At 40.2% G+C, this 26,160-nt stretch overlaps 1 protein-coding gene across 4 annotated transcripts; it reads left to right on the top strand.

Moving 5' to 3' along the window:
- Positions 1–5,178: 5,178 nt before the first annotated feature.
- Positions 5,179–25,421, top strand: LOC124265551 (centriolin-like). Of its 4 annotated transcripts, XM_046700338.1 has the most exons (11): positions 5,179–5,372; positions 7,391–7,492; positions 9,461–9,530; positions 10,732–10,832; positions 11,819–11,902; positions 12,575–12,715; positions 13,672–13,806; positions 19,600–19,725; positions 19,927–20,133; positions 20,328–20,436; positions 21,038–25,421. In XM_046700338.1, the coding sequence occupies exons 3-11, from the start codon at positions 9,506–9,508 to the stop codon at positions 21,043–21,045; spliced, it is 936 nt and encodes a 311-aa protein (XP_046556294.1). In that variant the 5' UTR covers positions 5,179–5,372; positions 7,391–7,492; positions 9,461–9,505; the 3' UTR covers positions 21,046–25,421. The 4 variants fall into 4 exon arrangements, 3 of the variants coding, with proteins under 3 accessions (XP_046556294.1, XP_046556295.1, XP_046556296.1); XM_046700339.1 differs by lacking the exon at positions 7,391–7,492; XR_006895478.1 differs by lacking the exons at positions 5,179–5,372; positions 7,391–7,492 and having other exon boundaries at positions 8,860–9,530; positions 21,038–24,910; positions 24,943–25,421.
- Positions 25,422–26,160: the final 739 nt, after the last annotated feature.

The following is a 26,160-nucleotide window of genomic DNA, read 5'->3' on the forward strand; positions in this document are numbered from 1 at the left end:
GTCGATCACCACACAGGTCTGCACACAAGTCTACAACCAGGTCTCCACAAAGCGTCACCCGATATAGAGATAGAACCACACAGTCCAACATCAGAAGAGCACCAACCTCTCATCAATGATGCTGGAATAGAAGATGATGGAGGAATTATTTTCTCAGATGCAGAGATCACGATATTGGATGGTAAACAACCTAGATCTCTCATCACCTTCCAAAAGTGGCAATCCGAGCGCAGACATACCTGATGAAGAAGGCGATGCAGATGCTGTCACACTACCCCCGATCGACCCGATTGCTGCGGTACCACAGAATCTAGACACAGCATTCCATAAAGCCCACGAAAGTTCAGACACCACATCTGCCAAACTTTCCGCCAAGAAGTTCTCCCGCATAACATGGACCCCTTCTTCAAGGCTCAAGACATCGATGAAAACTACAAGCTGATCAGCGATGTCAAGAACAAGAACTACAAGATTGGCGATCGCCAAATTGGTTCAGATAGAAACCATGGCCGAGGCGTATGTTCTTTGGTCTAAATAGATCTAGAGCGATCAATGAGACACTTATCACCAGATTTAAGTAACCACGACCTCTGAAGATGATAGAATGATTTACTCGGCCCTACTTATGCAAAGAAGGACCAGCAGTTCCTAACGGATCATCTCACATCTGTCTCAGCAGCACTGACCTTAGCTTCGTCGTCAAGGCCTCCTCGCTTCCTGCAGCTGGGGTGAGAACTTTACAGCTCCACTATATACAGCCCGTGGTCTTCCCCATCCATCTTTGGCGGAGGAATAGACAAAGTCTCCAAAGGAAGTCACTAAGGATTCCAGAGAAGTCCTGATGATTAAATCGATGGACACACTAGCCAGCGTCATCCGACAGACTTCACAAAGATACTCAGGGAGATCTAAATTCGCGGGTCTACAGAGAGCAAGAGACAGGAAGATAGCCAGCTCAGGGGAAAAGATTCTTTTTCGTAAGCCCATATGGCAACTATAGAGGAGGGTCAGGAAGAGGCAGGACACCCAGAGGTTCCGCAACTATAAGCGTTGAAAGACAGGTTGGAGCGACTGGAGTCTTCCACCCCAGCCGTTCCAGTACAACCATCACAAGTGGGTGGGCGCCTTCAACTACACTGGGAAAACTGGGGAATGTTACAAGACCCTTATGTCTCCAACATTCTTCAACCGCAGTTTCTTATCCCACTACAGGCCAAGCCTCGCTGACAGTCAACCCTCACAAGTTAGACTTACAGGCACATCAACTACCAAAGTTAAGAGAGGCTGTTACATCACTCCTAACCAAGCAGGCCATAGAAGTAATAGATCAAAGAAACAGCAGAACCAGGTTTCTACTCCCCAGTTTTCCTAGTACCCAAGAAAAACTCCAAGGAGAAATACAGACTCATTTACAACATGAGCTTCTTCAACAAGAATTATCTCGCCAAACCACGAAGTTTAGGTATGATACATCTACCTCAGTTCACGACAGTTGATTAAGCCCCATGGACTACATGGGCAGTATAGATCTACAGGATGCATATCTGCACATCCCCATACATCGAATCCAGGAAATACCTACGGTTTACACTAGGCGGGCTACATTACCAGTGGAAAGTACTCCCATTGAATATCATCAGCCCCTGGCTATTCCACGAGGATAGCGAAACCGATTATCAGCCTATTTACATCGTCAAGGGCTCGCCAGTGCATTTTACCTCGACGACGGGATACAAGTAGATCAAGATCCACAGCGTCTCAAACTACAGTTAAACTACATCATAAAGCTACTAACACAGCTAGGATGGTTAGTAAACTTACTCAAGTGGGACCTAGTACCATCGCCAAGACCTGCAGTTCCTAGGCATTCGATTTATCCGCGAATCTCAACCCGTATCGTCGTACCAGAAGACCGTTGGACCAAGATCCAACAGACCATTCCACCAGCTCTACTCTCTCCGTTACCGCCGACGGTGGCAGAGCCTACTAGGTCTCCTCACATCAGCCCAAGACATGACAGTCAGAGGCAGATTACAGTTTCGTCCCTTACAGGTCTTCATCAATGCACATCTCGGCGACCTACAACCATTCAGTCTACGAAACATCTCAGACCTCATCTACTATGGTGGACAAAGAAATCGAATGTCTGCGAAGGGATTTGTTTAGCAGAGCAGGAATTCAAAACCCATCTATATGTAGGCAGCGTGGCTCCAAGGTTGGGGAGCTCATCTAAGCCAACCGGACGGCATCAGGGTTATGGAATCAGCAAGAAAGCAAGCTCCATATAAACATGTTAGAGATGAAAGCTGTAATCAGCGCCATACTGCATTGGAGCACCATTCTACAAAAAATCGCACCTAATGATTCATACCGACAACATCGACAGTGGCGTTCTATGTGAACAGACAAGGCTCAGCGAGATCACTGAACCTTTTGAACTTAAGCTTTCAACTGTTCGATCTAATCCACGATCTAAATCTACATGTCAGAGCATGTCACATTCCGGAGCCAGAAATGTACTAGCAGGCGCTCTCTCGGCCACATCAACCGTCACCGACAGAATGGATGCTCAATACAGAAATCTTTGCACAGATAATCAAGCAAATAGGAGCGCAGCTAGTAGATCTATTAAGCCACGCGATTCAACAATCAGCTACCGACATTACGTGTCACCAGTCCCAGACCCACAAGCATGGGCAGCGGGCTCTAAGCATATCCTGGGAAGGCCTCAATGCGTGCAGCGTTTCCGCCCGCCAGTAATAATGCCTCAAGTGTTACAGAAAATCAGACAAACACAGAGCCTACAACTCACTTTGGTGCAGCCCTACTGGCAGGCCAGAGCGTGGTTTCCCATTCTAATTCAAGAAATCGGTCAACCCGGCACTAGAGCTACCCAAAGCTCAAATCTGTTAATACATCCACACACCAAACAGGTGCGGAAGCCCAGAAGTATTCCAACTTCGCGTATGGACTGTATTAAAATGTGTTTAAACAAGAGAGGATATTCTGCCAGGGCGGCAAAAGCGGTCACGCTTGCCTTACGGTACTCTACGCGAAACTTGTACGACGACAAGTGGCACAGTTTCGAAAATTATGCAGCAAATAAGGGATTTACAGCGAGAGATGCTACACATCCTCAAGTGGCAGACTATTTGTGTTACCTTCGCCAAAACAAACATTTAAAAGGCTCGACATTATCAACATATCTTGCCGAGCTTAGTTCTGTGCTTACGATGAGAACGGGTGTCAAATTGACTAAGTCGCCAGAGTTACTGGCCTTACTACGTGCTTTCCGATTGGAGGACCAAAAGCGGAAGTTCCACGCCCCAGCTTGGGATCTGAATGTAGTGCTACAACACCTCACAAGTGAGGCTTATGAACCATTGGAATCGACAACCTTTGAATTTCTCTCACAGAAAACACTTTTCCTGTTATCTCTAGCCACGGCAGCCAGAATGTCCGAAATTCACGCTCTAGATTATGAGAGGATACAGTTTGATGACAATCAAAACACAGCGCACCTGGGATTAAGATGGGATTTCATCGCCAAAAATCAACTACCAGGTCAACCAGACAGGTTATTCCACGTCCCGGCACTATCCTCGATTCTCGGATCTCAAGATACACTAGACTTATCGCTGTGCCCAGTCAGAGCTCTCAAAATCTATTTACGACGTTCCAAAACAAGGCGAAGATTTCTCAAACGATTATTCATCCCCTTATCGGCAACAACTCAGACAGAAGTCTCTCGTACCACCATATCTATATGGATAAGGACTGTCATACTTCGTGCCTACAAGGCAGCAGGCTTGGACCCTCCAACAGCATCAAATCCCCATGAGATCAGGGCATTGGCTTCCACTCTCGCCCTACACGGTAACTGCTCATTGAACACAATTATGGAAGGATGCTTTTGGAAATCTAACATGGTGTTTGCTAATCACTATCTGAGAGATATCACCACCGAGGACGTATCTGGCATTCACCATTTCGGTCCCTTGGTCCTCGCTCAGCAGCTGACAGTCCCTCGTAGGCGTTAAAAATTACCCTCACGAGATTATTATGTATGGTATACATACATTATCTAGCTTATAACTCTACGGAGTTCTAGGGCTATGTATATACTTAGCTTAAGTTATTCAGCCTTAAGCTTATACTGATATTATGTTCAGTTGTACAGCGTCTCTATCAGAGTCGCTTTTATATTTCATTATTTATATCTATGTAATATATCTCAGTATATTATTAATGTAATACCCCAGTTATGGCATTATATAACCTATGGTTTATAATAGAGGAAATATCCTAAGTCTATGCCTTCATGAAGTTCCGTAAGGGGTTATTACAGTTATATCTATTCAAATCACTAATTATAAATCCAAAGTATTCTGTTTTCCCACCTCCGGTTCCGTCGGATTCTACAAGCAAAAAAGCATGAGTCAGGATAAGGAAAAATATGTAATTTTTAGAGTAAAATTGATATTTTATACTTATCCTGACTCATGAATAAACTCCTCCATCCTCCCCACATAACACTTTGGATTTCCCTGTAAATTCAAGTGTTGGGCTCATAAAATCAGGGAGAGTGAAGCATGAGGCCAGAGGGTGGCGACACCTGTTCCGCCAAAGGGCAAAGGGAGGCAACTCGTGGTGAGTACCAATTAGTGATTTTACATTGAAGGGAGCTTCAATTAAGGAGATACAAGTGTTCCACTATGTTAGCAAGAAGAAGAAGACAAGCAAAAAGCATGAGTCAGGATAAGTATAAAATATCAATTTTACTCTAAAAATTACACACAATGCTGAATGTTACAAGTTTTGACAAATCCTTGAGGAACAGGACTGTTATTTATGTAATTGTTGTTTAACACCATACTCAGCAATATTACAGCTATGTGGGGGCAGTCTGTAAATATCTGAGTCTGGATGGAACAATCCGGTGATTGACATCATGAGCACATCTATCAAGGACTTAGGTTGTAATGATATGCATCACACAAGTCTGTCAGCAAGCCTGACCACCCGGTCCCATCAGTCGCCATTTACAACAAGCATGGGTTGCTGATGGCCGGAGCGGTGGGGTAGCCTAGTGGTTAAGGCGTTAGCTCTGTAATGACGAAGACCCGGGTTCAATTCCCCGCATGGGTACAATGTGTGAAGCCCATTTCTGGTGTCCCCTGACGTGATATTGTTGGAATATTGCAAAAAGCAGCGTAAAACCAAACTCACTCGGTCACTTACTTGCAGATGACCAATTCTGACCCTGATCTTTTCAAAGGGACATAACTTTTGATCCATTAAACAATATTCTCTCTCAGGCTCTGAGCAAAGTCCGGCAGGAGGTGGAGACTGAGGAGAATAGACTCAACCGGGTGAGTGCACTTATATAAAGGGATGACAGGTATGCTGTCACGTGTACATATCACAGATCTCATACCACAGAATTCCAGGAATTACTTGTCCGAACATTAACTAAACTTCAACTAACCCCATTGCTTGTATAGTCCTAATGCCTTTGTAGATAATTTGTAGACACTCTTGCAGTCTTTATTCAACACTATGTATATTAGTTGCAGCCTGTCTAGAAATGGGAAATCATTCTCAAAGTACATTAGCTTGTAGATCATGTAGATAAAATCTAACATTCTGCAGATGTAATCTCTCAGTTTGACGCTCAGTTTATCAGTGGTACCCAGGTTGTGGTTTCAGTGTAGAAATTTGGTAATCTGTATATTTGATTTCTTAGGTGCTTAGGATTATTGTCAATTTAGCAAGGGAACATTTCATACTGAAAGACGATAATTAGTGAAGCAGAAAGCCGGGGTCTAAGGAAATAGGATTGTCCCGTAGTTGAAGATAAAATTCTGGGGTTCCCTATTTCTCAATTATCGAAGCAATCCTTGAGTGCCTGTTTTTTAAAATGATAAAAGCCAAACTAATATTTTTATATATATATATATATAAATTATATAGGTGAGATCTAAGAAATATATGTCTTAGTTGCTGAGCTGAAAGGTGAAGGACACTAGATGTACTGTATGCCGCAGTGAAGTACACTTTGTGAGTTACCTTATAATGGACATCATGACACTAGTCAAGTTACCTCCCCTGTTGCCCTTGTTAACCTACCAGGTCCAGTTATTCCTGTCAATCAAGATAGCACGTCCCCATCAATAGCTTGTTATCAACCAGTGAAACAGTGGTATTTCTGTAAGAGTTGAATAAAAGCCAAAATACTGACAATATTGTGACTGAGCTTGTACAAGGAGAGTTTGCATTCTATTTCGTAGTGATTAATAGGATTAATTCTTCACATAAATCAATGAATCTGCTAACTGACAAACTTGTGTAAATACAATATTAGTTATTCTCAGTTCTCCTAGCTTGGTAGTTAGATGTAGAGTTTTAGGGGGTTCTTCGTAATCAGTGCAAGCTCTGGCGACAACTTATCTACAAAGCAATCTTGTAGGGCATGATATATAAGCTTTTTTATGTATTTTTACAAGCTTTTATATATACTTTTGCTTTTATATATTACCTGTTTCTCATTAACATTATATTTGTGTATGTTTATTAATTCATCTGTATATATATTTGCTTATGTTGTTTGAATATGTAAATTTTTGTGTTTTTGAATTTATATAAACATTAATTTGGTTTGTTATTAATAATTTGGAACAAAGTTTAAAGTATCGTGCGGAGTGATGCAAATGTTTTTGCCCCATTTTGTCCTTGCTTTGGTTTATGGGAACCCGTGTCTTTCGGTAGAGATGCTGGCCTGCGCATTCATGCAAATAATGTGAATCAAAGATTCAGAGTTACTTCTTATGTCAGGACATATGTCAGAAAAACTCCCCATTTAGTATTCAGTTGAGACTTGTTACTAGTAGTATTTGCTTGTTTATGGCCGATGAGTCACTTGCTAATGGATAAACTGGCTCTTTCCTTCAAAACTGAACATACAGAGTTACATCCCTTTGTTATACCGGGATCTGCTGATTGCTGGCGCAAAAGATCATAATTGTTATTCGTTAATACAAACCATTCCTATCATCACCTGTGTATCGAGATACTTATTGTATGGTGACCCATGTATTGTGATAGTATCATGTTCATGCGTATCAAGATACGTGTTGTATCAGCATACATATCATGTTGTGGCCACCCATATTATAGCAGTCCTTGCTTATCATCATCCAAATCCTTCCACAAATGCATCATAGAATGTGCTTGCATATTCATTGTCCCATTCCTGCCGCGGTATATTGACAGGTCCCAATAAGAGTTACCCCCCCTTGCTGCATGTGCATGAAAGCGTCCCGAGCCAAGCTAGCCGTAGTTTTAGATGTATTAACATTTTGTTTCTTTTTGGTTTATTTCCATCACGTAGCTTGTCAGTAACGCTAACATAGAGTTGGACACGCTGCGTAGTGAGCTGAACACTAGACACCAGGAGCTGGCTTCAGTCACGCAGGAGATCGACTCGATCAAGGTTTGTTATCCAGCATCAGCAACAGGTGGACTGGATGTGAAGCACGTGCTTGTGTACCACATGCTTCTTGTACCACGTCTGAATATCAGTGCTTATATACCATGTGCTTCTTGTCTACAACAGAACAAGGTTTTATGCACATTATTGCACATCAGTTCAAAAAGAAAATGCTGAATTTGCTTAATTTGAATTTTACTGTACATGTTATCAGCTGTCAAAAGGCCACACAGGGTACTTGTCAGTTTGACATATATGTTTGAGTTTTGTGGAGTTTGTTGCAAAATTTAGAACTGTTAATGTTGTTTTTAGTTTATTTTTGTCATTTTTAGATGAACTGTTTTCTTTGTTTTCATTTGCTTTTAAGCTTCAGGTCATCTGTAAGTGATTCTAAAAATGGACAAGTGTAGCTTTAGTTGATAATTAGGCATATAAAAACAATATGTCCGTTTCCGGTAACCCGACCAACCCTATCCTAACCCACCCAACCCTAAATCTTTTTTTAACCAAGTCAAAATCATGACTGGAGTGCATTTCAACTCATTATTTTTATCCAAGTCGAATGTGATAGTTTCATGTTTTACAGTGTATGTAAGGCTAAAATAGATTGCATTGAATTGGCATAATGGGCTCTCACTCACAAAACCTGCAAATAAATAACATGAATAATGATTTGATATAGAAATCTATCAATGTTTCACCACAGGGCATTGTCACTACATGATATGGTTTCCTTGAAGACATTCTCAGGTGCCCACCTGGTGCAACTGAAAAAAACAAAAGTGAAGAAAAAACCGACCCACCTACCCTATTTTTAAAAAGCATGTAATAGGAAACAGACATTTTTTTGGGGGGGGGCCTTATGAACATGACAATATGTTATGATGGACTGACCAGAGAGAGCCCTTAACACATGAACTACGGTATGTGTAGCAATCTGTCATCAAACACAATCTTAAGTTGAGACTCACAACAGTTAGTTTTCCGGACACTGCAGTACCTTTTGCCACAAAACTACCGCCTCCGTGGTGTAGTGGTTAGAGCGTCCGCCCGAGAGCGGAAGGTCGCTGGTTCGATCCCCGACCGCGTCATACCAAAAGACGTTAAAATATAGTACTTGTTGGTCCCTGCCTGGCGCTTGGCATTAATGGGTACAACAAGGACTGGTCGGCTCGGAGTCAGTATTATGTGTCTGAGTGGGGTATTCATGCTTCACTGTAGCATGGTATCTCAGTGGGCTAGCACTATAAAACCAGCTTCAGTCTGGGCTAGTACAAGCAGCTGCACATACACATACACACGCATGCACGTCGTCATATGAGCGAAATATTCTCAAGTACGACATTAAACCCAATTTCACCACCTTTGCCACAAAACAGCACTTTATTATGAGAGTGGATTAGATAATTAGCTCTGATTTCTGTTCACACGTGCAAAGTTTATACTCCTTCTTACATACCTTTTACTGTGGATGAAATGAGTGAAAAATGTTTTTTCAAGCTTCAGCAGAGAATCAAAATATTATGCCTGTATCCCAAGATTTCATGCCATATATTTGTGCTGTTTTAAGTCCTGACAAAATCAGCATAGATTTAAGAGGTTAAGTTTGAACAAAGTCAGCCCTTTCAATACAGTTTACAGATTTTAATTTAGTGTTACATATACTTTAAGTAAGGTTTTGTACTTCAATGTGTGAACATTCATTACTGTTCTAACACTTTCTGAAATTGTTCTGAGTTATGGACATCTGCCAACAGGAGTCCATATCACACTGTGTACATTGGGGTACCATCTGTTGTACCATGTACCATGTGCTGTACCATGTACCATGTGTTCTATCATGTACCATGTGTTGTACCATGTACCATGTGTTCTATCATGTACCATGTGTTGTAGTACTGCCTTAACATCAAGGTACAAGGAGTATCAGGACAGGTTTAGTCATGGTCGGTGTGGGCATTTTTGTTACAGACTGAAGCCAGTGACATCAATGAAAGTGGGGAGAAGTTTGCAGAGATGGACAAAAAGATCAAGGACCTAGGTGAGACATTACCTGTAAGATATTAGATCAAGGACCTAGGTGAGACATTACCCTTAAGATATTAGACCAAGGACCAAGGTGAAACATTACCTGTGAGATATTAGATCAAGGACCTAGGTGAGACATTACCCTTAAGATATTAGACCAAGGACCTAGGTGAGACATTACCCAAGGACCTAGGTGACATTACTGTAAAATATTAGATCAAGGACCTAGGTGAGACATTACCCTTAAGATATTAGATCAAGGACCTAGGTGAGACATTACCCTTAAGATATTAGATCAAGGACCTAGGTGAGACATTACCCTTAAGATATTAGACCAAGGACCAAGGTGAAACATTACCTGTGAGATATTAGATCAAGGACCTAGGTGAGACATTACCCTTAAGATATTAGACCAAGAACCTAGGTGAGACATTACCTGTAAGATATTAGATCAAGGACCTAGGTGAGACATTACCCTTAAGATATTAGACCAAGGACCAAGGTGAAACATTACCTGTGAGATATTAGATCAAGGACCTAGGTGAGACATTACCCTTAAGATATTAGACCAAGAACCTAGGTGAGACATTACCGTTAAGATATTAGATCAAGGACCAAGGTGAAACATTACCTGTGAGATATTAGATCAAGGACCTTGGTGTGACATTACCTGTAAGATATTAGATCAAGGACCTAGGTGAGACATTACCTGTGAGATATTAGATCAAGGACCTAGGTGAGACATTACCTGTGAGATATTAGATCAAGGACCTAGGTGAGACATTACCTGTAAGATATTAGATCAAGGACCTAGGTGAGACATTACCTGTAAGATATTAGATCAAGGACCTAGGTGAGACATTACCTGTGAGATATTAGATCAAGGACCCATCAGCGAATTGTTTTCCAAGTATTTATTTCCCATTACTCCTTGACATATGATTCTTGTTCTGTCACAGAATCTATGCAAAGGTTTGTACCCAAACTCATTTTTTTGTCATAGCATCTGTTTTGGTTGTTGGTTTTTTTTCCTTTTTGTTATAGATACTGAAACCTTGGTGGTGTTATCTTGGGAGTTGGCACAGTCATGATCTGATTGCAATATGGTGACAGGTTCCAGTTTACCTGTCGAAGGTGGTGTTGAGATCTTCATGACAATGTTAAATTCTTTGTAAAATGTTGTTGCTGTTATATAATACTTCCTCTTCCTACAGAGCGGGAGGTGAGTGATCGGAATGAAGAGAAGCAGGAGCTGGCTAAGGCCTTGACCTTGTCGTACGAGGAACTTCAGAAGCTGAGACAAGACACCAATGAGGTCAGTCAACATGTAGAGAGGAGGTCGGCTTTTGCAACTTGTCACTAACATTCTAAGACCTCGGATATATATAGGGAATTGCTTTCTGTGATTGGTTACTGACATTTTGAGGCCTGATTAATTATTCTAGCTTTACAGATTTCCTTCTCCTAATTATGCAAAGTTATTGAAAACAAATCCGTATTATTGTGTTGTGAGTTGTTTGTAAAGTGCCAGTAGGAAAACCTACAAGTTTGCACTTTGATTTCTATGTTTTTGTTTGTGAAATTAATCCTAAAGCAACAATAGAATTCCGTATCCATCTTGAGCTGACAAAGGGAAGCATGAAAGAAGAAGTCAGACTAGATAGATAGCCTGTTTGTCCATGACTAGTGAATATCCAGAAGGACTAACCCGTAAAGGTCTGCGTTAGAATGAACCCAGTAACCCATGCTTGTCGTAAGAGGTGACTAACGGGATCGGGTGGTCAGGCTAACTGACTTGGTTGACACATCACATCGGTTCCCAATTGCGCAGATCGATGCTCATGCTCTTGATCACTGGATTGTCTGGTCTAGACTCGATTATTTACAGACCGCCGCCATATGGCTGGAATATTGCTGAGTGTGGTGTAAAACTAAACTCACTCACTCACTCAGTCACCAGAAGGACTAATTGTCTTCCTCCAACGTCAGGTTATTATGTAAGCCACTCGTATGAAATGAGCTGATGAAAGATTGGATTTGGTCAGCAGTTTCTACTCAGGTTATGATAGCAGGGGAGTTACAGCTTTTTCCTGTCTTGCATTAGATCTGAGTTTAGTTCCCCGTGTGTATTGCTTGTGAACCTGTCTTGCTGTTGTGGTATCGGTGGAGTAGTACTAACATCTGTCAGCCCATCACCAGTCAGTCCCCTGTGTTCGACGTGGCACATTGTTGGACGTGTTAGTGGCCCTCACAATTGTCTGATATTGGTCAGTGTGGCTAAACTGTCCTGGATGTCCACAGGAACAGGAACGCCTGAACACAGAGAGAGTAGAGCTCCAGAACACACTGCGAGACGTGCAGGAACATCTAGAGACAACGAAACAGGTACCAGAGCTTAACACTTACATGCAGATAAAGTAGAAAGTAAAGTAGATCCTTTACTGTAGATTAGGTAGAGACGGAGATCCTTTACTGTAGATTAGGTAGAAATGGAGATCCTTTACTGTAGATTTGGTAGAGACGGAGATCCTTTACTGTAGATTAGGTAGAGATGGAGATCCTTTACTGTAGATTAGGTAGAGACGGAGATCCTTTACTGTAGATAGTTTAGAGATGAAGATCCTTCACCACATAAATATGGATAGACAAAAGTATCCTTTGCTGGAGATTAATGTGTGACGAAGATCCTTTACTGTAGATATAGTAATGACAGATCTTTTACTGCAGATTACGTTCAGGCAGAGATCATTGTCTGTAGAATAGAGACAGATTCTTCATACCATAGCATGGGTAGAGATTATTTCTTGACTGTAGATTTGGTAGAGACACAGAGATCCTTTACTGCAGTTTGGGCAGCGACATAGGGTTTGGTTGATATCCTTTTCCAGAGATTGGGTAGATGTGTAACTGTGAAGAACTGTCAAGAATCCATGAACTTTGAAAATGATCAACTACAGCCAAGTATGGCTTGTCCTTAGTGACGGTATTAGTCTCTCATAGGTTAAAGACAGGCAGCAAAGACTGACAACAGACTAATGACGTATTTCTTTTGGTCAGGAAATGGCCTTGATGCAGTCTAGGTCAACAGGTCAAGTGTCGGATCTCCAGGACATCGCGGAGGAACATTATAACCGGGCCAATCGGCTGAATGATGACCTCTCGAGGTTAAAGAGAGAGGTCCTTAGTACTAAGAAGCAGGTTAGCCATCTGCTTCATGTTTCTACCTGTACTGAGTGGATTAATGTGTTGGTCGCTGCCTTCAGTTTGTGTCAGACCTTTTGCTGCAATCCTGTTACAACCACAGAAATGGTGTAAGCCATGTAGGATAGTGTCTGTAGTTACAGTAATGATTGTGTAAGCCATGTAGGATAGTGTCTGTAGTTACAGTAATGATTGTGTAAGCCATGTAGGATAGTGTCTGTAGTTACAGTAATGCTTGTGTATGCCATGTAGGATAGTGTCTGTAGTTACAGTAATGCTTGTGTAAGCCATGTAGGATAGTGTCTAGTTACAGTAATGCTTGTGTAAGCCATGTAGGATAGTGTCTGTAGTTACAGTAATGATTGTGTAAGCCTTGTAGGATAATGTCTGTAGTTACAGTAATGCTTGTGTAAGCCATGTAGGATAGTGTCTGTAGTTACAGTAATGATTGTGTAAGCCTTGCAGGATAATGTCTGTAGTTACAGTAATGATTTTGTAAGCCTTGTAGGATAGTGTCTGTAGTTACAGTAATGCTTGTGTAAGCCATGTAGGATAGTGTCTGTACTTACAGTAATGCTTGTGTAAGCCATGTAGGATAGTGTCTGTAGTTACAGTGATAATTGTGTAAGCCTTGTAGGATAATGTCTGTAGTTACAGTAATCATTGCGTAAGCCATGTAGGATAGTGTTTGCAGTTACAGTAATGTTGTGCAGAGTTGTGTCCCTTGGGTGGACCAGGAGCTATGATTATGGGTTTGAATCTGATTTAATGTGTTGGTTTATCACCAACTTGTGGTTTTTGCCAGGTGGTAATCATCTCATTCTTGCACAACTTCAGTCTTTGCTCACAATCTGACCCGCCATGATAAGACTTGATTAGTGTTAACATTGGCATCAAACCCAACTCATGTGAGACTAAGAATCACTGGTGACATATAGCCTGGTTACTTTCAGCTGTTGTCGCAGGACATGTTAAACATAAGGCTGGTAACGCTAGAGGAGGCACTTAGAACACGCGAGCAGAGCCAGTCACTTGTAGAGCCCGTGCGTGATACACCTTCAGACACACATGATTCCGACCAATCAGATGTGAGTACACACCATGCATGTGTATCACTCATCTTATGTGTACTCACCCCACAATTGTACCACTGTGCACAGCTATCTCACCCCATGTGTATGTACCACACTGTCGTATCACCTCACACAGCTAACTCACCCCATGTGTATGTACCACACTGTCGTGATCACCTCGCACAGCTATCTCAACCCACGAGTATGTACCACACTGTCGTATCACCTCACACAGCTAACTCACCCCATGTGTATGTACCACACTGTCGTATCACCTCACACAGCTAACTCACCCCATGTGTATGTACCACACTGTCGTATCACCTCACACAGCTATCTCACCCCACGTGTATGTACCACACTGTCGTATCACCTCACACAGCTATCTCACCCCACGTGTATGTACCACACTGTCGTATCACCTCACACAGCTCACTAACCCCATGTATATGTACCACACTGTCGTATCACCTCACACAGCTATCTCACCCCACGTGTATGTACCACACTGTCGTATCACCTCACACAGCTCACTCACCCCATGTGTATGTACCACACTGTCGTATCACCTCACACAGCTCACTAACCCCATGTATATGTACCACACTGTCGTATCACCTCACACAGCTATCTCACCCCACGTGTATGTACCACACTGTCGTATCACCTCACACAGCTCACTCACCCCATGTGTATGTACCACACTGTCGTATCACCTCACACAGCTCACTCACCCCATGTGTATGTACCACACTGTCGTATCACCTCGCACAGCTATCTCACCCCACGTGTATGTACCACACTGTCGTATCACCTCACACAGCTCACTCACCCCACGTGTATGTACCACACTGTCGTATCACTCGCACAGCTATCTCACCCCATGTGTATGTACCACACTGTCGTATCACCTCACACAGCTATCTCACCCCACGTGTATGTACCACACTGTCGTATCACCTCACACAGCTAACTCACCCCACGTGTATGTACCACACTGTCGTATCACCTCGCACAGCTATCTCACCCCACATGTATTACCACACTGTCGTATCACCTCGCACAGCTAACACCGATATCTGTTTCAGCAAAACACTAATCATCACCTGTTTAGTCAGTTTGACTCTATGGTATTTTTCTTTGTCAAACTGTAATTTTTTAAAACAGTGAGTTTCTTCATACCTCGACAGGGCTTAAAACCCTGGAGATGATTTTAAATTCATGGGATTAACTTATTCCTATTATCACTTTGAAAATTAGTTTACAGAAGCTATGGTGTTCACAGCAGCAGAAATGTCTCCTTTTAGTCAAGAACAAATCTACCCGTGAAGGTCCGGGTTAGAATATTGATCTTCTGTAACCCATTCTTGTCATATGAAGCGACTAACGGGATCGGGTGGTCAGACTCGCTGACTTGGTTGACACATGTCATCGGTTCCCAATTACGCAGATCGATGCTCCTTCTGTTGACACTGGATTGTCTGGTCCAGACTCGATTATTTACAGACCGCCGCCATATAGCTGGAATATTGTTGAGTGCGGCGTAAAACTAAACTCACTCACTCACTCAAGAACAAATCTTTTAACTTGTTCTTACACACCAAGTTTTCTACCAACCATGTTGATGTTGCCTGCTTCAGGAATCTTGACCCCACCCCTGACACGCCCACTGTGCACCAGACCCAGTCCCACCTACAAGAACACATGCTGGACACTAGACACATGCTGGACATTAGACACATGCTGGACATTAGACATTAGACACATGCTGGACATTAGACATTAGACACATGCTGGACATTAGACATTAGACACATGCTGGACATTAGACATTAGACACATGCTGGACATTAGACATTAAACACATGCTAGACATTAAACACATGCTGGACATTAGACATATGCTGGACATTAGACATATGCTGGACATTAGACATTAGACACATGCCAGACATTAGACACATGCTAGACATTAGACACATGCCAGACATTAGACACATGCTGGACATTAGACACATGCTGGACATTAGACAGATGCTGGACATTAGACAGATGCTGGACATTAGACACATGCTAGACATAAGACACATGCTGGACATTAGACATTAGACACATGCTGGACATAAGACATGCTGGACATTAGACACTGGACATTAGACACATCACTGGACATTAGACACATGCTGGACATTAGACACATGCTGATGCTGCTGACATTAGACACATGCTAGACATTAGACACATGACAGACATTAGACACATGCTAGACATTAGACACATGCTGGACATTAGACACATGCTAGACATTAGACACATAGCTGGACATTAGACATTAGACATGCTAGACATTAGACACATGCTGGACATTAGACACATAGACATAAGACATGCTGGACATTAGACACATGCTGGACATTAGACACATAGACATTAGACATTAGACACATGCTGACATTAGACATTAGACACATGCTAGACATTAGACACATGCTAGACATAGAGACACATGCTAGACATTAGACACATGCTGGAGATTAGACATGCTAGACATTAGACACATGCTAGACATTAGACACATGCTAGACATTAGACACATGCTAGACATTAGACACATGCTAGACATTAGACATGCTGGACATTAGACACATTAGCTGGACATAGACATTAGACATTAGATGCTAGACATTAGACACATGCTAGACATTAGACACATGCTGGACATTAGATTAGACACATGATTAGACATTAGACAGACACATGCTAGCACATGCTGGACATTAGACACATGCTAGACATAGACAGACACATGCTAGACATTAGACACATGCTAGACATTAGACACATGCTGGACATTAGACACATGCCAGACATTAGACACATTAGACATAGACATACATGCTGGATGACAGACACATGCTAGACATTAGACACATGCTGGACATTAGACACATTAGACAGACATTAGACATTAGACACATGCTGGACATAAGACACATGCTGGACATTAGACACATGCTGGACATTAGACACATGCTGGACATTAGACACATGCTAGACATTAGACACATGCTGGACATTAGACACATGCTGGACATTAGACACATGCTAGACATTAGACACATGCTGGACATTAGACACATGCTGGACATTAGACACATGCTGGACATTAGACACATTAAGACATGCTGGACATTAGACACACACACGCTGGACATTAGACATGCTGGACGATAGACATGCTGACATTAGACAGACACATGCTGGACATTAGACACATGCTGGACATTAGACACATGCTAGACATAAGACACATGCTGGACATTAGACACATGCTGGACATTAGACACATGCTGGACATTAGACACATGCTGGACATTAGACACATGCTGGACATTAGACACATGCTGAGACATTAGACACATGCTGGACATTAGACACATGCTAGACATTAGACACACAGACATTAGACATAGACACATGCTAGACATAAGACACATGCTGGACATTAGACACATGCTAGACATTAGACACATGCTAGACATTAGACACATGCTAGACATTAGACATTAGACACATGCTGGACATTAGACACATGCTGGACATTAGACACATGCTGGACATTAGACACATGCTGGACATTAGACACATGCTGGACATTAGACATTAGACACATGCTGGACATTAGACACATGCTAGACATTAGACACATGCTAGACATTAGACATTAGACACATGCTGGACATTAAGACACATGCTGGACATTAGACACATGCTAGACATTAGACACACACATGCATTAGACATTAGACACATGCTGGACATTAGACACATGCTGGACATTAGACACATGCTGGACATTACATTTGACACATGCTGGACATTAGACACATGCTGGACATTAGACATGCTAGACATTAGACACATGCTAGACATTAGATTAGACATGCTGGACATTAGACATGCTGGACATTAAGACATTAGACACATGCTGGACATTAGACACATGCTAGACATTAGACACATGCTAGACATTAGACATTAGACACATGCTGGACATTAGACATTAGACACATGCTGGACATTAGACACATACTAGACATTAGACACATGCTGGACATTAGACACATGCTGGACATTAGACACATGCTGGACATTAGACACATGCTGGACATTAGACACAAGACACATGCTGGACATTGGACACATGCTGGACATTAGACACATGCCAGACATTAGACATTAGACACATGCTGAACATTAGACATTAGACACATGCTAGGCATTAGACACATGCTGGACATTAGAGACATGCTAGACATTAGACATGCTAGGCATTAGACATTAGACACATGCTAGACATTAGACACATGCTAGACATTAGACACATGCTAGACATTAGACACATGCTAGACATTAGACACATGCTAGACATTAGACACATGCTAGACATTAGACACATGCTGGACATTAGACATTAGACACATGCTGGACATAAGACACATGCTGGACATTAGACACATGCTAGACATTAGACACATGCTGGACATTAGACACATGCTAGACATTAGACACATGCTAGACATTAGACACATGCTGGACATTAGACACATGCTGGACATTAGACACATGCTAGACATTAGACACATGCTGGACATTAGACACATGCTGGACATTAGACACATGCTGGACATTAGACACATGCTGGACATTAGACACATGCTTGAGATTGAGGTGCAGGATTGTTGACATGCTTCCATGTGCTGCCACAAACTGACTGTCACAAACACCCATCCCATTGACACATTGATTAGTTGTTCTAACATGACATGTCGCGAATATTCTCAGTTCTGTGAGTATTATTTGCGAGAATTAAGATCTGATTGAAATTAAACTAATTGAAATGGAAGCATGAAGTCAGTTTCTGCCAGTACATTATTGAAAATCCTTTATGAGAGTTGAACAGTTATGGACAGATTTCTAACCTCTTTGCAGTGCTTTGTTTTGCTTTTGGCTTGGCATGGCTTGGCTTGGCTTGGCTTGGCTTAGCTTGGCTTGGCTTTTGAACAAGCCTGAATGAAAGAACATTGAATTTGTGTCGTCACAGGAACAGATAGAGGTGTTTTTCTTTGTATCTAAGATTTAAGTATATAGTGTATTGAATAATGAGTTTGTTTTCAGAGAGCAGGATCTGTGAGTCTTCATGGTCTGAGAAACCTGTTACCCTGCGGCCATGTTGACCAGGGCAATATGTTTTAGAAGGATTCACTGACGAAATTTTGCTTTACTCTAAATGGCTTATCATACCCTTTAGACTATCTGTATATGTAAAGCCCTCAACTGGATGGTACATATGAATAATGATTTCAGGAAAATGACATACCCTGAGCTGAACCCAGGTGAAGGCGTGTGCTTCTTCCCACATCTAGCTGACCATGATATAACTGATCATGATATACTGTTCAGAGCTATGTTAAGCCAACTTGCTAATATCTAAGATACAGAATTTGTCCCTAGTAACCCAGTTACCCCTGTTGATCTGTGTTAGTGTCTGTCCGTCGTGTACATGACCAATGTCTTCCAGTAGACACTTCAACCTGGTCTGGATGATTCTACACCCAGAACAAAAGGGATCAAACTCTCAAATACTGATTTGCATGATCCAAGTCTGATATCACTTTGTTGGCTTCCTTCCTTCAAGACTTTCAACAGTGTTTACCGATGCCAAAGACAGCTACACTTTCAGCCAGCAGACTCGGGATACTGCTCACCAGTTTTTCCAAAACTCAACTTCATAGTTTTTCTTTGCAGACGGACAACAGCACAGACAATAAAGAGAATCGTCAGTCACGGCGCGATGTGTCTGTGTCACTGCGAGAGGAGTGGAGAAAGGAGGCCCTCAAAGACAAACTGCTTGAAGAACAGGACTATCTCAGAGTGAGTACAGTTTTACTAGTGGTCTTCAAGTTGTGGTAGATCAGAATTACCCTCCAAATTGTTTGGCTTCTGTCTCCAAAATGAAATGAGTATTTGAATGAATGAAGAAGCAAGTATTGGTTCTTTTAACAAAAATCCTAGAATATTATGTGGTGGGCCTTGAAGTGTGCACAACTTTCAGAGTTTGTCCTCACGTTTCAGCACCAGCTAAGGCAACAGATGCTGCGACACGCAGAGTCGATGGAGTCAACGCGACTACAGTCTGAGGGAACTATTGAAAGTCTCAAACGCAAGCTCAACACACTACAGGAAGTACTATTTAACAACAACAACCATCTCTCATCCGATATACACGCAATACATGAATTGACAAGGTCAAGGTCAAACTCTCCACCAAGGTCACCTTACGTAAGTTCATATGTGGTTTATTTGCATTTTTAGCTGTATTTTAATAAGCAAAAGTAAAATTCCTGTAGTTCCTCTTTGAGTTCAGAACCGTCAGAAACGACTCTCTGGAGCGGGATGTCATCATCTCAAATCCTGAAGCTTTGGTGATGAACATGTCCAGTTATTGTTGCTCATAACTGAATTCTGCTTTCCAGTCTCGGAATAGCTCTCAAAGTCCAAGAAGTCGGTTTAGCTATCTGGCAAATAGAAGGTCAAGGTCAAGGTCATCTGAGAGACCAGGTCAACTGATACCCGAGAGAGATTGTAAGTATGACCTATTAATTATGAATGTCTGATTATGGCAAACAAGACTAAGTAATGTGATAATTATGAACATAGTGTGATAATTATAACGATGAATTAACAGTGATAAAAAAAATAATGTGCTAATTATGAACATAGTGTGATAATTATAACGATGAATTAACAGTGATAAAAAATAATGTGATAATTATGAACATAGTGTGATAATTATAACGATGAATTAACAGTGATAAAAAATAATGTGATAATTATGAAAATGATAACAGATGATAATGAAAATAATGTGATAATTATAACGATATTAACAGTGATAATAATAACGATGAAATGACAATTATGAAAGTGTTGTGATTGTTATATGGTGATATGAACATGAAATGATAATTATGAAAGTGTTGTTCTTAAGTAGTTCAGTGTCAGTATAAGCACGAACAAATTCTACCATTATTACAAGCGGTTTTGTTAAACACCGTTGCATCTGGTTACCTCTGGAGAATAATAATACCTTTGTAACCATGGTAACCATATCTCCTCATCTTTACATATTTGTTATCATATTTTCTGTGTCAGTTAAAATTGATGATGACTTTTCACATTTCAGTGATGTGAAGAAATGGTAAACACCTGTCTCCATGGTTACACAACAGGAAGTCACATGACAATCAGGAAGTGAGGTGGCAGACTCATAGTGCCTGTTCCAGCCGGAGTGAGGGGTGTTTCAGTTTGCTGGTGCATATCAAAAGCATGTGTGTCAGTTGCTGGTGTGAATGGGATGTGTGAACTAATAGCTTGAATAGATCTGTAGTTGTCATAAACAGATACAAGGATTAGGAAAGTGCTTGAATTCCTCAGCAATATGACTTGTATGTTGTATATTCACCGGTTTGAGCAATCCGTGTCAAGTTTCCTCTGACTAACTTGACCTTGACTACAATAATAGGTAGAATTAAAGTATATATTCTATTTCTGAGCATCAAATTAACTGAATTCAAACTTTTTCTTAACTAAATACCACAAACAAAAAATTGAATTATTTTTTTGTCTGTCACCTTTGTGGAAAAAAGGAGTCTTAGCATTGCCAGGTTGGTGAAACTTTAGTTGAGAAGTGGCTTGTCACTGACTTGTACTATAGATAAATAGGTATTGAGTCAACTGATTACAGTGGACCAGATGTTTGCAGAGTTTGCAGAATTTCTGCAGCGTGAGATGGGTTATACATTGGCTACTGAGAATGAATGTGAAAACTGTGGTTGAGTGTGTGCAAGCTCTCTACATACAGTATTATAAGTTATTTTAATGTTTGTATGTTCCTGTATGTCTGCAGACATGCTACAAACATACAAACGGTTTGTACAAGCTAGCTGTGATATTATTGTTTTTACTTTTTATCTACTTACCCGTCCTTGTGATTCTAGTTCATATTACAGTGTTTTTGTAGTAACATATCACTTGTACAGGTTTACTCTCGAGACTGTATTATATGTAAATAGTTGTACATAGTCTTGGTGCGATGGAGGCCATATTTACGTTGCCATTATCAGACTGGGGCAAATCTTGCTACAGATCTGTAGACATGTTTTAATGGGAATATGCAGACATTGTGTCCTTGTTGCCATTATAGGATGAATGTTAGCTGAACTGATCCGTTGGATGGCATATCAGGACATAGTATGGTTTCATTTGACTTATTAAAATATCTTGCATAGTCATGTATGTCTGTTGGAAAAGACTAAATATGGAATGCATAAATTCATAATTCATGTTATCTTATAACTAAAGTAATGGTATTTAAAAATGGTGGTCCTCTACGATCATGTGAGAAATGGTTTTATAAGGGCCAACAGATTGAATCTGTCTCTGTTTATAGATATCTGGGTGTTGTCTTCACACCCAAGCTTATGTAGAGCAAAGCACAACTATGTTTATCATCTCAGGCTAACAAAGCAATTTTATCATTATTCAGTTTTCAAACAAAAATTGGTAACATAGACGGCTGTGATTTATTTAGGATATTTGACTCAATGATTGTGCCTATACCCTGCTATGGCGCAGAAATTTTGGGCACTGAATATTGTAAAGGTATAGAGGCCGTACAACTTAAGTTCTGTAAACAGTATTTAAGGGTAAACAAATCTACGTTTAATGGTATGGTGTTAGGTGAGTGTGGCAGACTCCCTCTCCAATATGTTTATGTCTTGCGTGTTATTAAGTACTGGTGTCGTCTCCATTTAACTGAAAGTAGGTTGCCTCGTCAATGTTACATTATGTTAAGATCTTTAGATGAAGCTGGACGCACCATTGGGTTTCAAAGGTTAAACAAATATTACTCAGGTATGGCTTTGGTTATGCTTGGTTTTATCAAGACATTGGAAATGTTGGTATGTTCATTTCTGTTTTTAAACAAAGACTAAAGGAGAATCTACAACAGTCATGGTATTCATCAATACAGGATTCTTCAAAATACTTTTATTATAAGCAGTATAAGTCTTTGTTGAATGTTGAAAAATACTTGTGTTCTGACGTTCCAGTGTATCTAAGGATGTCTATCAAGATTTAGATGTAGCAACTTTAAGATAGCAGTAGAAACTGGAAGATATGGCCATATTGAACTGAGAAAGACTTCATGTACTGCAAATCAAAAGGTCTGGATTATACTGAAAATGAATGGCATGTCATATTTGTGTGTGGTTGTTATAAAGATTTAAGAGTCAAATACATTGCTAAATTATACAAGAACCCTACACTGTACACACTATGATGAATCTGTTTCAAAATGAAAGTTATGATGTTATGTACAACATCGGCTTGTTTCTGTACCATGTTAACAATATTGTAAATTCTAGAAACAAATGAGTGCTACCGTATACCTTCTTAAAACATACGCACGTGAAAGATACAAACACAGCCCTATTATCTGTATGTATTATGGGCCAGTGGCCTCCTTACTGAATACACTGTCTGTCTGTCTGGTATCATAACATGTTTATCATAATTCATAATTACTTCTTTGTAATGTTTTAGCCTACAAGGTGACTGAAGGAAATATATAAGTTCCTGAATGCTCATGCTGTTGATCACTGGATTGTCATAGACTTACACGGGCCACAGACTTGATTATTTACAGACAGCTGCCATATAGCTGGAATATTGCCGAGTGCGACGTTAAGCAACAAACTAACCCATCTCTGTTCAAAAACTATTTCCATTTGCCTGCTAAGGGTACATTGTTGAAAACCCTATCTGATTTCCTTTTCATAATAAACCAACTCAAAATGGACAAGTTGGATATTGGTAGGTTAAGTTTAACTACACTGGGAGAATTCTGTGGAGAATACCATTTTCAAAACTGATCTGTCTCAGAGTTCAATGTCTAACTTGACAAACAAGTTTGTGTTGAGTTACTCTGTATGGGAATATTGTACAGATTTATGACTGATTTGTTTAGCCGTGTATTATATGTATATTCTGTGATTGTTGTGATATGTTTATACATTCCATATCTACGTGTTTGACATATCAAGCACCCTTGTTCAATAAGTGCCCCAATGAATATTGAAGTCAGAACAATTGAAATTTCCCTATTTTCTTATGTATAATTTATAGTTTTATTTACAAGTAACTGCTTTGGAAAGAGTTTTTGTTTTATAAGCGTTGGAAATGTTGCTTCACTACCACTCAATATCCGAAAGCAAATTTACCTTGTTTTGGGTTTTAATTAGCACCCCATTGGTCAGTTTTCTAAAAGCCTGGATTGCGCTTTATGTAATTACATTTACAAAGTCTGTGGTCTGTTGTAGGCATGTTGTGTTTTTAGATTTAAACATAGGCGATATGTTTGACAGCTAAAACAACTGGGTTGGTTAGCAGATATGTTTAAACCAGTGCATCTTGTTCACCTGTACGTTGATATAGTTCTGAGCATAATTATCAAATCCAGTTACTGCAACACTATTCCTGAAAGTGGCATTGGACCTTCAACTTCCAAGACAAATTATTGATGATTGTATACTCGCTCTTTAGTAGTATTTCTAAATGTATTTATTTGTTTAGTATTATATATTTAGGAGTTCTTAACATGCCGTGGTTACGTGACATTGTGTTCTCACTGAACAATATAACAAGATTTCCCACATTCTGTGAACTACAAGTATCTGTCTCTGTCAAATCTTTACAAAACGACATTTGCTTTGAGGTAATGTTTCTCAAGTGACTGAGGAAAACGTATCTGATATACTATATATACCGGTACATACCCACATGTATTATTATGCAGTGATCAGTTATATAATCAATGAATTTGTTGGACAAGTAAAAATATTGGATCGTGATAATATTTATTTACATATTAGGTTTGACATGTATATTTATGTAAGAACACTATGCTCATGGGTAGAGATGATAGTTCAACATCAGTTTAATCGTAATAATTTACCATGCTATGAAATTACCAGGCAAGTAATGGAGATTGTTTTGGGTTTTTTTTTTCTTTTTTTATTCCATTTCAAGTTGCATGTACAGATAGAAGAGTGACATGTGTTGGCATTTACATCAAGTTACTACAACACTGTACACACATATGAGGGTGTACATATATAGATAAATAGGAGTTAGTTTGAAAATATTATTACTGTAGCGGACACAATAGTTTGAGGAAGTCAAACTGCATCTGTGCTAAATTAAAATGTCAGAGTACCATATCTAAGTGTTGCCATTTCCTAGTAAAACAACTAAATTTATTATTTTTTATAATTTTCCTGAGATTTGGTGAAAAGTAATGGAAGATTTAGTCAAAAACGGTTGGAACCCTCCTCACATGTTGGAAATGTGATTGATGGCAAGAACCTGAGTGATCAGTCTTGCAGATATGCTGACAAGGCATAAGTCAAATCAATCACAACGTACTGACGTGTAGAGTCATCCATACATTACCAGAGTTTAGACATTGTCCAGCGTCAGTGTTGTCCAGATACCATTCCTTATACAAAGTAAATAATTCAAGGAGATTCCTGTCCAATGATATTACATTTCTGAGTGGACGAGAAAGAATGTTTAAAAATATAACTTTAATCGTCATAGAGTTAAAGTATTGGAAGATTTGCTATTCCATCCATTTTCAGGTGTCTCCTTCATATTTCTATACATTCCAATATGTTTCCAAATATGGCTGTATTACTTTACTTCTTGGTGTGTGTGTGTGTATTTGACAAATTTCTTTATCAGTATTTTGGAGAAAACATTCACTGTAAAGATGTTGTTTTCTTTACTTTAAAACCTGAGATATGACCGTGTTTGTTTTTGGTTTAACAGATAGTATAGATAGATGATTCACCTTGCTAAACAAAATCTTATAAACTCCTTTTCGCAATCTGAAACAAATATCCTTGCTCAGGGATCAGTGATATGGCAATTACAAGGAAACTATTCACTTTGTATACATGAAGTTCTAGTAAGGAGGTAGGAAAAGGATAGATACAGTTCTTAGTTCAAGGAAGGAGTCTGTAAATTTTTTGATGATGATGCTAGTTTGCAGTTTTAAATGTACAACAATCTTTGTAAGTAACTGGACCAGGCCCCGATTTCTCGAAACAAACTTAAGTTTTTACTCAAATTTCAAACTGAGTTGGACAATTTGAAGCAGCTGAATATCTAATTCAACTGCAGTTTTTAAATAAAAAAGCCCAAACAACTTAAGTAATCTATCCACCAAACTCAAATCATCTACTA

The sequence above is a fragment of the Haliotis rubra genome, unplaced genomic scaffold, assembly GCF_003918875.1.
Source record: "Haliotis rubra isolate DU_JTF1 unplaced genomic scaffold, ASM391887v1 Scf984, whole genome shotgun sequence".
NCBI classification, from domain to species: Eukaryota; Metazoa; Mollusca; class Gastropoda; order Lepetellida; family Haliotidae; genus Haliotis; species Haliotis rubra.

Bases quoted from the DNA above. Each gene is read 5' to 3' on its own strand.
- LOC124265551 (XM_046700338.1), top strand. From the start codon at position 9,506: ATGGACAAAAAGATCAAGGACCTAG. The intron at 9,531-10,731 runs GTGAGACATTAC...CTCTTCCTACAG, and splicing joins CAAAAAGATCAAGGACCTAG to AGCGGGAGGTGAGTGATCGG. The intron at 10,833-11,818 runs GTCAGTCAACAT...GGATGTCCACAG, and splicing joins TGAGACAAGACACCAATGAG to GAACAGGAACGCCTGAACAC.